The sequence below is a fragment of the Peromyscus maniculatus genome, chromosome 6 (genome assembly GCF_049852395.1).
Source record: "Peromyscus maniculatus bairdii isolate BWxNUB_F1_BW_parent chromosome 6, HU_Pman_BW_mat_3.1, whole genome shotgun sequence".
In the NCBI taxonomy this organism is placed as follows: domain Eukaryota; kingdom Metazoa; phylum Chordata; class Mammalia; order Rodentia; family Cricetidae; genus Peromyscus; species Peromyscus maniculatus.
In genome coordinates, this window is record NC_134857.1 from 135108340 (window position 1) to 135122132 (window position 13793).

At 37.6% G+C, this 13793-nt stretch overlaps 1 protein-coding gene across 1 annotated transcript; it reads right to left on the reverse strand.

Annotated features, from left to right (window-relative positions):
* Positions 1-6318: 6318 nt before the first annotated feature.
* Positions 6319-13793, reverse strand: Fpgt (fucose-1-phosphate guanylyltransferase). The gene is made up of 4 exons (XM_006974908.4): positions 13642-13793; positions 11712-11879; positions 10327-10419; positions 6319-8262 (listed from the first exon to the last, which is right to left on the reverse strand). The coding sequence occupies exons 1-4, from the start codon at positions 13697-13699 to the stop codon at positions 6809-6811; spliced, it is 1773 nt and encodes a 590-aa protein (XP_006974970.1). The 5' UTR covers positions 13700-13793; the 3' UTR covers positions 6319-6808.

The window sequence follows — 13793 nt, forward strand, 5'->3', positions numbered from 1 at the left end:
TTGGCATCCAAAGTGGAGGCTCCTTTTAAGCATACCCAAGAGGAGTTCCTAGGGCAGTTAGGTCACTGTAGACATGATTGGCTTAAGCAAGTAGCAGTTATGTTAGTACATTCCTGATTGACTAGGGCTAGCAAGGCCTGGCTCGGACTGTAGCTTTTCCATTTTGGAGCAGTCACAGACAAGTCCCAGGCTCTGTCCTTATTTGGTTGTTAACTTGGGCTCCTGTGAGGCTGTGGGGGAGGGCTGGCTCAGGCCTGTGAGTTGCTGTCAGGGGTGTCAAAGATTTATTTTGTTTGCATCTTCCTCAGAAAGGACCTGCTCAATTTCAAGAAGCAGAAACTGAAGCCTAATTCTTTGCTGAGTTATTTGGAGCCTGTCATGACATTTGCCTAGAATTCTCAAGGATCATCAGTTGATTTGTGCACATTGCACACTCCGAATTTGTGTTAATACAGACCTATTTCCTTTAAAATTTGTGTGTTTCCAGAAAAAAGGAACCAGACAACAATTAAGACAAGTAGCCCAGTTGATCCAGCTTCTCAGAATACCTTTGCTGCAGTTTCCTCAAAAATCTGCATCCAGAACAACTTCAAAGTCATTAATTAAGATGCTCCAGCCCCCACTGACTACTCCAGTCAGGACTTCAGTTAAGTCCTACACTTTCTCATTACACACAGATTAGATACCAAATGATACAGCTAGCTCTCCCTTGACAATTATTCCAAATTTTTCAGGGTCCTCTGAGGATGCTGCCCCACCCCCAGACAACAGGAAGTAATTTTAAAAACATAATGCCCACATTCCCATGAAGTGGGGTGGATGGTTATTGGTCATTTAGTGGTTTCTTTCTTTTCTTTTCTTTTCTTTCTTTCTTTCTTTCTCTCTCTCTCTCTCTCTCTCTCTCTCTCTCTCTCTCTCTTTCTTTCTTTCTTTCTTTCTCTCTCTCTCTCTCTCTCTCTCTTTCTTTCTTTCTTTCTCTTTTTCTCTTTCTCTTTCTTTGTTTGTTTCTTTCTTTCCTTCTTTCTTTCTTCCTTCCTTCCTTCCTCTCTTCTCTCTCTCCTTTTCTTCCCTCTATCTTTCATTTTCTCCTATCTACTTAAAAAAAGCAGGTATGTGAATAATATAAAAAAGTAGACTACTGAATCTACTTTTAAACTAAAAAGCAAGGTCTCAAATATTTTACATTGGTATGGGTTTTTATATATTGATATAAATTTAAGGTTATTTTTGTTATAACATACTGTACATATGTTTCTATTGTTTTAGGTATTGTATCTATGCAACTCACTTAAAAATGTTAAGTCCTAGTCCTTGAAAGTTATTATTACAAACTGTTTAGGATAATTAAAAAAGGCAGGTTAGTAGTTATTCATCTATAACAATCAAAATTCTGGTCATGTTAGGTATGCTTTCAAGGTTAAACAGACATATATTTTAGAAAGATATATGGTCTTCAAACACTTCACAGATCTATAGAATATGGCATTTAAGATGGCTTAATAACATAAGGCTTTTCATGACAGTGAGATACATCTGATCCTGGAAGCACAAATGTAGGTCAAAAAAGGATGATAGTCATTGAAGAACCCTTATATGGAGTTTGGTTTCAGTGTGGCAAAATTAGTCACCAGGCAAGAAACTGCCCTTGCCTTAACTGCCGACACTATGTTTTCCCAATTAGACAAGTGTATAAAGAAGGTGATTGCTAAACTTTGTCAAGACAAAGTAGGCCAGTCCTTCAAAATTCCTGCTTTACAGAAAAGTCTGTCAGATATTCTAGGCCTATAGGCCAAAGATGGATGCCCCAATACTGCAGAGGAATCTTGGACGAATGTCCAGGCAGTCAGGTGTCTCTGTTATTTCTGTAGTTTTGGAAGTTGTTTAGTCTGCATTTCCTGATTACTCAGGTAATATTTTATCCTTCTCAGGTCTCTGATATAATCGAAGACTGGATAGTTATAGTTTTATCACTTTTTTTGTTGCAGAATTCAAAAGAGAAATTCACAAAGGAGATGTAAAGTTTATAAAGGTTGAGAGACATTAAAGATTAAGTTATCTAAGAAAATGCCTTAAGTTCTAAAAAGATATTTTTAGGTTGGTACTAAAAGTTATGATAGAAAGTGATTTAGGTGCAAAATTCTGGACTCACCAAGATAGGATAGATAATAGAGTACTTTCTCTGAAGTTGCCCAATTCAAATGGACTGGAAATTGTGACTGTTTTTCTTACTTGATAATTATTCTTATTGTATATACTTGTACTGTGTTAGAGTTAAAACATTTTTTTTATTTAGATAAAAAGAGGGAAATGTTGTAGGATATTTGATTGCATTGTGTGAAGATATGTTTTTGTCCTTCCTTGCCTGTCTAAGGAACTTTCTGATTGGTTTAATAAAGAAATGAATGGCTAATAGCTGGGCAGGAAAAGATCAGAGGGACTCCTGGGGAGAGAGTGGGGAGAGACTGAGAGGCAGGGGATTCTCCAGCCAGACACTGAGGAAGTCAGATGTATAGTACCAAGACATGTAATGAGCTATGTGGCAGAATATAGATTAAATAAATGGATTATTTTAAGTTTTAAGATCTAGTTGGGAACAAGCCTAAGCTAAGAGCAAGCTTTCATACTTAATAAGAAGTCTCTGTGTCATTATTTGGGAACTGGATGTCCAAATAATGTAAGTACTTCTATTGTTGAGCCCATGGTATCCATTTTTGGTGCAACTGGGCACCAATTGTAACAAGAGGAAAAAAATGTCACCACATTTCTGTTTTTCTTCTTCTGTCTCCACAGAGCAGCTTCTGCTAACAGTTCTTCACTGGACTAGATTTTAGGTCATTAGAAGTTCAACCAACTTTAACCAATTATAATCACATCTTGAAATTTAATAAGATGACTCTAGTGATGTGCAATTAGAAAAATTGTAAGTTAATTTATGACTTTGTCAGTAAGGCAGTGAATTGAAATTTGCATTTAGACCATAAACATAATCATACTTTTGAAGTTTTCCAGGTTTTAGGTTTTACTACAACTACCTTGAAACCCTTCTGAAAAAAAGTGTATTTGTGGCTATAATTTACTTTCCCAGACCCCAAGGCTACAAGCAGTAGGACGAAAGCCACTCATGTAAAACTTCATTGAGCTGCACAGCATTCTCCAACCTGCAATTGAATGGAAAGTTGATTTTAACAGAGCTGTTTTAAAAGATTTTTGCCTCAAGATTTAAACTCTTTAATTCTTTTCTGGGCAAAGGAATGATAAATTAAAACAAACCAGAACCACTCAAACACTCTGTAGAAGAGTGGATGCTGTTGAACTAAAAACAAAAAAGTTACATGCACTGACTTAGCCACAAAATGTTTGTTGCAGTCAAGATTTTGAAAGCCTTGAAAGAGTCCGAAGAGTCAGCAAACAGATCAGAAACACCATGTATGAAAGGGCCTGAAGACAAGAGACACTGGGCTGTGTCCCAGTGGACAGTCCCACACCACGCACACATGAAGATTAGAGACACTGGGCTGTGTTCCAGTGGATGGTCCCACACCATGCACACATGACGACTAGAGACACTGGTTTGTGTTCCATTGGATGGTCCCAACACCATGCACACATGGGCAGCACAAACTGGACTTATTGGGTTACTTTTTTAAACAAAAAGACATAAAGTTAGGTCATTTCAGAACTGCACTAAACCCCAGCCGAAGGATAATCACAGCACAGATGGCCAGGAAAGACACTAGCAGAGGGACAGCATCAGGCTACTGCAATTGGAAAAGTACTGTTTGAGAGGTAAAATTCATGTTGAATGACTTAGACATCCTGTACCGGAGTCTTCAAAACCATGACCCAAATAGCTCAAAAGGAAACAGTGCCCAGGTGCCACTTGATTAGCATCTTTAGACAGGTGTCAATGCTGCTCCACAAGTAGATGGTGCATCCTTCTCTTTTGGCTCTAATTTTGCAAATATTAATGCAGTGGGGGAATCTGCAGAGTTTACTCTTCTTTTATTTTAAATTGCCATGGTGGCCAGCCAAACTAGAGCCAAACTGGCAAGTTTGAGCCATGTGCTAAATTTGGCTTATTTTTGCTCATGTAGATAAAAGATAATATTGCCAGGAGCAAATCTGGTGTTTTCCAACCAGACTCTGGTGGCTTGTCTTTATTACATAGAGGCATGAAGTCAGAAATTTTCATGTATATGGACCAAGGTTTGGAACAACAGTATGTTTCCTAGTTTTGCTGTCATGTTGATATGTGGGAAGGACATGTGTAACTGGTCAAGCTTCTGAGAATAACAGAATGAGTGCTCAGGTCTAAATTAGATATTTATTTCAACCCCTTCCCATCCAAGGCTCAGAGGGCATCACATAAGAGGGAGCAGGAAATATAAGAGCAGAAGGATGGAGAAGAAATGCTGTCTTCTGGTCATGACATGGCTGATACTGACATGGGCTCACAGCACTTGAGATTTCCTGCACAAGATCAAGCCAAATGAAATTTAGCAGAGGAGGTAGTTAAGCTCTAGGACACAAAGCTATTCAGGAAGCAATTTGAAGTTGATAGTTTCTAGAGGAGGGAGAATTATTCATTTTTTGAGGATATGACTACCGATAGATGTGTAGTATTCCAGTGAATGGCCCCACTCCCATGTACACATGGGAAGCACTAACTGGATTAAGTAGGTTATTAGAACAAAAAAGACATGAAGTTGGGAGGGACATATGGTGGGGGATATGGGAGAGTTGGGGGCATGAAGGGTAGTTATGATCATAGTTCATTGTATACATGTAGGAATTTCTCAAGAATAAATAAAATCTTAAACTGCAGCATTATCAATGCCTTTGAAGTCACAGTGGCTGGTGCTTGGGGGACAAGTGTTTATCAATAATTATGAGCTGATGTCTGAGTGCTTTAATAGAGTCTGACCTTGACTCTAAAAAGCAGAAATGTCTTAATTATATTGCTATATTGCATGTTATTTGTTCCTTTCTGTATATATGCACAGAGAAATGATAGGATTTTCTGTCTAAATGTACCTACAAGAGATCTATAATAAATATAAAAATGTCAAGTAACCAAGGAAGTGTTGGTATTCTTTATTAATGATGTTTTTTTCTGAGAACATAAAATTACGATTCTAATCCTTGGCAGAACTTTAAGTCAAATTAGTATGAACATTTAATAACATTCAACATCCATTGAAATCTCTGTAAGCAATTCAGTAATTGTCAAACAATATCATACATCTTTATCCCTGGGAACCTCAAAAAAGACAAATACATATTTATTTATAAATAATATAGTAGAAGGGTTTTGATAGATATCTCGTTTATCATATATTTTTATTATAATATATATAAACAAAACTGTCACAGCAGTTGTTAGTATAGCTAAGGTAATTTAAACACAATTATGACAAGTCTTGTCTCTATTAAACCTAAAAACATTTCACTAATATGTTTATTTCAAAATAGGTGCACATACCCTGGAATTCACCAAAGTCTCACTATCTTGAAGTTGTTTATGATCTAAGCATTATCTCAGATTCCCTATTCTAATTTCCTCCTCTTGGGCCAACTGTTTATTGTCAGCATCATTATCAATATGGACAGAATTATGAAAAGCAAAATACTCATTGTCAAGTCAACATAACTTTTGAAGGATAATTAAGGGTGGATTAAGTAACATCCATGGTGAAGTGAGCACTGGCTTTCAACTATTCCTATGCCTTCTGAGCAAACAACATAGTTCTATCAGCACACGTTTTCCAGTGTAATGGGACAGTAGATATAAAGTATTGCAGCACATGTTCAAATTTATAAGAATAATACACACACACACACATTTTTTTTAAATTACATTTGCCAGGATCTGTGAAACACAAACATCATTTTAAAGCATTTTCAGAGCATGAAGTTTTGACTCCCAGAACCCACAAAGAGGTCATAATCACCTGTAAATTCAGTCCCAAGAGATATAATGCCTTCCTCTAGCCTAGTGGTTCTCAACCTTCCTAATGCTATGGCCCTTTAATACAGTTCCTTATGTTGTGGTGATCCCCAACCATAAAATTATTTTTGTTGCTACTTCATAATTATAATTTTGCTACTGTTATGAATCATAACATAAATATCTGTGTTTTCTGATGTCTTAGGTGACCCTGTGAAAAGGTCATTCCATCCCCAAAGGGGTCTTGACTCAGTTTGAGAACAGGTATTCTAGCCTCTATGGCCACTGTGCATATGCATACATGTAGATAATACATTCATATACATAAAATAAAAATAGAACAAAATAAAAAAATTAACAGAAAAAGACAATTTTCTTAAAAAGTTTAAAAGGATGTTTTTATTAGGTATTTTCTCATTGTGACAAGTAAAGTAATACAATCATCAATAACACCCAGAGCTTTATTGGACCAAATTTCAAAAAAACAAAAAAATTCTAAAAGTATGTTTAGAAAATCATCCTCTAAAACAGAAGTATTTGTTATGTGAATGGAACAGTACCCCACAAATTGATATTTACCAAAAAAACAAAGCTATAATAATGTGAAAACATTTAAAACAGCATCACTTTCACAAATTTGATGCTGAAATGTTTTTCCATCCAAAGTGGCCTTCTGTACCTTTGTTATTACTATGCTACAGTAGTTATATTAATATAATTTTTATTATGTTGCTTTACTGAACAAGCCAAAAAATGGAAAAGGAGAAGAAAGAAAGAGGGGGGGGGGAAAGAGAGAAAAGTCAGAGGTCTACAGAAAATGCCTGCATTTGCAATCCTGTTCATAGACAAAATATATTGTACTTATGATTTCTCTGAATCAGATTGTTTCTTATTTGAACTAATTTCTAGAAAGATTTGCTCCCTATAAGCTAGCATGTTTTGTACATCTTTGTATAGAAGCATTTCCTGGATGGATAGGAGCTTAAAGTTGCTCAGGCTGAATGGTGAATGGCTCTGTACAGCACTTAACATCCCAAGGGATACTGCAACCGATTCACTCAGAGAAGGACAGACAGGGAAAATTCGAGCAGTCCACAGGCTCAGATGTGTCTTACTTCCTGAGAATAGTTCCTCTGTAGCTTTAAGGTTCCAAATATCTAAACAAGACTGAAAACAGACTCCATAGAACTCAAGCTTCTTTAGGTCTGATATGGTTTTAACACTGCTCTTCAAGTTGTCTTGCATGCCAAACACCATAGTTGAGTATTCTAAGTGTCCGTTTATCTGCAGACTTAAAGAACACATGAAAGAATATGGGGGCAGCACAGCTTTCACTATGACAGAACCACTAATAATACACTTTTCCCCGATGGACACCTCAGGCCCCAATCTGGAATACTCTACAACTGAGCCAGGGGCCACATAGCATCCTGAATCCAGTATACTGTGAATGACACAAGGTGTCTCACGGGGGTATTCAGGCACATTTGGAAAGACACTGAAAGCACTGGATTGCAAGCCCAACTCTGACCTTAATGTACTATCAGAAGTGAAATGAAGCAGATATTCTTCCGTTGTTCCAATGTGATAAAATCTGGAGTTATTAAGAACAACAACATTCAGTGGTGTTCCCTTGAGGAGGTGGAATATTTTCTGCCTCATGTCCAACAACTGGGACTCTTCTTTAGTGACATGTGATGTGTTCCTGGTGTACTCTGCAGTTGCTCCAGGCCCCAGTGCCTGCAGAAAGTCACCATAGGCATCTATTTCACAGTGCAGTGGGCCTACACTTTCATAGAAGTCAAGTAGCTTTTTAGCTGATTTATGATCCATGTAAAATAGGCTATCTGTGTAGACATACTCAGAGTGCAATGGAAGACTGGCTGTGTCACCCCGAGACAAGTCCTGTAGACCAAAGCTTCCTCGTCTATGCACAGCATTAAAGTGATGCATTTTTTCAATGCTGGGCTTATGGAGGAAACGGTGGCATTGCTTGTACTCAAGGTCACCATGTTGTGAGGAACTGGCAGAGTTCAAGACAAATACTCCATGTGTTGTGCCTACAGCCAGACTAGACGGATGGGCTAAGGCAGTAAAGCCAGGTTGGTCAAATGCAACATACTCAGAGTCCCCAATACTGTATAGTTCAATATCATCTGCACAGGTGACCAAAACTCCAGGCTTCATGTGTGAGGGGAAATCCATGTACATGGCTAGTTTTAACTCCAACATCTGATAAATGGGCTCACCAAGTGGTAAAGCTGTGAAGATTTTTCCTAAAGCACTTGCATTGGGAAGCCGTTGACTGTAGCCACCTAAAAAACAATGTAAAAATATTTAAAAATATGTTCTTGAAGAGATTTTCAAAATCTGGTGGCACCAGTTATAGCATAACATACCTCTGAAGGTATTTAATACTAAGTATCTAATCAAAATTAAGGGTAGAATTAGGAAATCTAGACTTTAAAACCATCAAAGAGTGTTTCTCATATGGCAATTTGATATAATACAATTTTAAAGACTCTAGGTCAGGAAATAATTGAAAGACACACAGAGCCTGGCTATCAAGTATTCTCTATCAATTGCGTAACTAACAAAGGGACCAATTTTAGAACTTGATCCTCCATGAACATTTCTAACAATGCATTCCAACCATGGTTAAAGTTATAAATTAGGGATGTACTTAGAAAAAGTTGTAAAAGACTAATGCAGTTAAACAGTTTCAAAATGTACTTCTCTGTTAAACATCCATTTTACGATGCACTGTCTTCAACTTGTGAGACATACTTAAGAAAGTAAATGTAAATTTACTTAAGAACAATTTTTTTAATTATACCACTTTTTCACTTAAATTGGCTTTTCCCTTCTAAGATGAACATCATAATGTCTTGATTTCTGAAATATGTTCTCTTAAACACATTGAATGTCTTGAATCCTTTTTATGTAAAGAAAATGTGTATAGTGCGATGCAGACTTATGTATTGGGAAAGGATCTGATAAATGAGCTCACCTGTGGCTTAGCATGCTTCAGCTACTTACTTGAAGATTTACTGCAGTCAGCTGCAGTATAATGAGAACAATGCAACATTTAAAGTACTTTGTACACAGTACATTCATTGTTCAAGAAATAAGAGGTAAAATTAATTCTAATTGTTTACCTTCCAAAGACCAGATGATAGTAAAGTTTACACTAAAAGACCCTCCTCACAACTGTGGAAACTGGTTCACAAGCCCAGACAGACTTCAAAAGCCAAGGACAAACCCCCACCCCCGACCTGAAATGGCACTTACTTGTGTGTACCCCACACTATCTTTATCTAACACAATGTAATATCTACATAAACAGTGGTTATGCAATGATATTCCAGGAATTATGAAAAGTCTACATGTTTAGTACAGACATATTTTTATTACCCCTTAAATACTTTCTGTCCATCATTGTCTGAGTCTACAGGATTCAGAGGGGCCACTATATTTCTTGCTATCTATTTTCTGATGTCCAATTAATTTTACCTTTATTTTACAAGACTAAAGTAAATTTTCTACATTCTTAACTTTTGTTTAAAGAAGGACTTGGATGTGCTATGATGATGTCATCTGTACAAAGAGTCATATGACTGTGTACACAACTTGGAATTAGAATGCGTCTTTGAAGCCATGAAGAAGGAATTCTAAATTATATGTCCCAGGCCAATGCTGGGCCTTGACCAAAGTTTCACCAGCCTACTAGAATTAAAGAGAGAAACAACAGAAGTTTCTATGCAACCAGATGTTTAATATAATTACATGTATTGAATTAAAAAACCCACCCACTATTCTGACAACATCCTTTTGATTTCTCTCTTTTGAAATATTCTACATGCTTTTTACATATATATTTATGTGTTAACTCTTTAATTTGTTATTTTTCCTTTTTTAAAACCGTTAAATATTGTAGCTTTTGACTATCAATACTAAGACAAAAATTCAAGCTAGATGTTTTGAGAAATGTCTAATCATCATTTTCATCAGCATCCATTTTTTTTTCGTAACAAAATTCTCCTTCCAGACTCCTGAGAAATGCCCACATTTTCAAGTTTTGTGAAAAATAATTTTCTATTTGCAAACCAAAAATGAAATGATAAAATATCCATAAAAGATGATGTATATAAGCTACAATGTTAAGAAAAAATTTTGTGAAAATCAAAACTTACACATTGAAAATAGCATATTTTCAAACCCCCAAAGCCAAGAACATTTATTTCCAAAGTAAAATACCATCTATGAATTTTAAAACAAAATAAATTATAGGGGAAATCATTTGCAAGGGAGATAAAGTCCCTAAGGTGTCAAAGGTTGAAAACTCGAGGGCAAATGTAAATGAATAACCAAGAAGTTACCAGAGTGAATTAACAGGACTGTGAAAGAATTCCATTTATCTCCATAGAGGTTTTCCAGACACTGAAGAGAAAAAAGTGTTGATCCTCCATTTCCTGAAAAACAATTCAAAAGCACAATTTGCTTCACAGAAAATTATGAAAATTTTCTTAAGATGATATACTTAATGTTATAATTTTGAAGATGTGAATTTTGTTAATATGAGATAGACAGATTGAGAAGGTATTGGCAGAAGAACAGATCAGTCACAGTAAATAAGGAAACAAACAGCTAATCAAGAAATATAGCAAAGCAGCAGGTAATAATCTCTCAAGAATAGTAAAGAAATGATAAATTACATAATCTATGACACACACTGAATCATTTGCATTTGTCAACCAGAAAACTTACTTAATGACTTCTTCCAAAAGACACAGCCCAACACACAAGCTAAAGTTTTTTTAAACACAAGAACTTGGTTTGTACAATGTATTTTAAATATTACTAACATACTGTATACATAATTCTTCTCTACAGAAGGGACATCACACAAGTGCTGACCTTCTTCCTGTGAGGGATGAACCAACAGTGGATCATCATCAGAATAACACCAGTGTCATATACTGAACCAACAGTGGATCATGAGAGTAACACCAGTGTCATATACTGAACCAACAGTGGATCATCATCATCAGAATAACACCAGTGTCATATACTTGCATTCTCTTCCTGGCACTGAGAGGCTTTCACTTTCCTTACCATATGAGCCACAATTTTAGGGATAAATGTTCATAAAAATCAAACTACTTCCAAGTGAAACACAGAAAATAAATAAGTAAATTAAAGATGAATACTGGATTTCAAAGCAAAATACTTTTAAGCAATAACTATAAAAAGTATTTGAAATTATTTGCAATTCTCACTATACAGAATCAAAGGTAAAATATAATTTATTTATTTACAATGATGACAAAGTTTGAATTAACCCAGGGTTTAAGTAAATACTCTAAGTTACTTTATGTAACTGGACATGGTTCATCTGTATTCCATAGTTTGGTTTCAAGAGACCAAGTATATACAAAAATCTTTTGACTTGTTTTCCTCATGTAAATGTCTGAAGAAACTACTGGATTGGGAAAGAACTTCCAATGAGGTCTACTATAATTGTATTGAAGAAAAAAAATTCTTTTATATAGTGATATGGACAAATTTACCTTTAAGTCACAGTGGCTCAGAATCTTTGCTCTGACTTTCATCTTGTTAAGAGGAGTTAATTTAGTTAGATTCAGATTTTAAAGTTTATAAAGGCCATGTGTGGAGATGAACAGTTTATAAACTATAAAGCTCCGAAATTATTCAATTATTATTTTGCTCATAATATGTTATAAACATCTCATGAAATGTATACCAATTTTAGTTCCAGCAGGATCAGTGAAAACATGATATTGAACTCCAAGCGGCAATTCCTTTCTCTTCAGCTTCTCTGACAACTGTTGTTTGTAAGCAAGCTCCTGCTTTTCATCGGCTGCTGTTATTGCAACTACATCCCAGAATTTTCCAGACACCACGGGTTTACCTATTGGAAAATGGCAAGAAGTTTTTTTATATTATTAGAATTCCCTATTACAAGCTTGGCTAGTTCAAAAGAGGGGAGGACAAGGATAATCATTACCAGCTTCCTCATAAGAAGATGCAACAAACAACCACAACAAAACCCTACAACAATCTTTGGTCCCAAATCAAGCAAGTTTCATGAACTAGAGCCCTTAATGTTCCGTGGATGAGAATAGCAACTCTACACTTCCATGTTTCTGTGTAGAAATGTGGGTTGTTTTGTCTGTTTATTAACTTTTCTTTGTTCTTTTATTTTTAAATTTCTTTATGGTGCTGGGGATGAACAGAGCCCTGTGTATGCCAGAGAAGCACCCCATCACTGAGCTATATGCCCAATCCTCTCTTCGTTTGTTTTTCAGAGAGTATCTTACTAATTGACAGGCTGGCCCTGACTCTTCCTGTAATCCAGGCAGTCCTTGAACCTTGACCCCACTGCCTCAGCCTCCCAAGTAGACAGCTGTACAGTCTTGCAGCACCAGACTCAGCTCTTACTATTTATTATGGCTTTACCGTGACTGAACTAAACTTACATAGGCCATCAGAATACCACACAAAAGTTAGGATCAAACTCCCCAATGAACTCATTAAGTGACAAACTACACTGGTCAACAGTGGGAACCTCTCCTTTATCAACAAAAATATTAATAGGGTTTGAATGAAGGGGCTCTACCTGGCCTGAGTAAGGCAAGCATGGCTCTGACAGGCCCTGCCCTTCCCCCATTCCCTCTTCCTTGCTAAAAACCATTAGATTACATTCCTAAAGCTAGTCACCAAGGTCTGTCTAGTCTCTCATTTGGCCTCTCCCTCCCCCTTGAGACTATCAAGATCCAGCTGTCAAAGTACTGAAGTCCAGCAATCAAAAGCCCCCTTTTGGCTACCCTAATTAACATCAAAATGAAATCAAAATCAAACACCTCATTCTAACACTATCCTCTTTTACCTTTATAAACTGCCATTAGCCTATGGGCCATGTCAGTCTCCCCTCCTCCCCCTGCCCCTCCCCCTCGTTCTCTTCCCCTTCTCCCTCATCATCTGTCTCCCGTCTTTGTCTCTTATTCCCTGCCCTCTGTCCTTCTGGGGCAAACAAATCTCCTTTGTGCTGAGAACTTGGTCTTGGGGTGTCTTGTGCAGATACAGGACCTTTTATTTAACAAGTTAAAAGAGAAGGGGGGGGGGAGAAGGGGGAAGTGAGAGAGGGAGGGAGGAGAGGGAGGAATTCCTTACCTAGGATTTAATAATTCCCAACACTGATATCCAAATATAAATCCCTACATTTTAGACAGTCACAAACACCAGTTTTATCAGGCAGCTGTTCCGACAAGGGCACCCACCCATCTGTGCTTTTTTCTTTTAAAGGGCAAACTTAAACTTAGAACTTTTAAAGTCACAATTGGCTTCATTTTGGAGTTTAAACAGGAATAAGCTGGTGAGTTATGCAGGGGACTGGGGCAAAGGGAAGAAACACGGTATCTACTTCAGACTCTGTAAGCAGCATGGCTTCAAACCAGTGAGCTGGGCGGTGCGTTAGTCACGGCCTCACAGCCACGTCCCGAGTTCTTACTGTTCCATCCTGACACCTGCGATGACGCGGGCAGGGGCAGAGGGAGACGGGAAGGGCAAAGGCCAGGGCGGACAGGAAGGAGCAGAGGACAGGAAGCGGCGAGGGGTCCGTGGCACGGCGCCCTCCGTGCACGGGGCCAGAGAACTCGGTTCCGCCGAGGTACCTCTCATCTCCGAAAAGAGCTGCAGTTTCCGCAGGGTCGCTTCGCGGAGAGACGCCATGGCCCGACTTCTGGGAGCCCGCGCAGTACGCGTGCGCACTCCGAGTCCCACGCCCCGCCCCGCCCCGGCCGCGCTGCTACGTCACCGCGTCCTG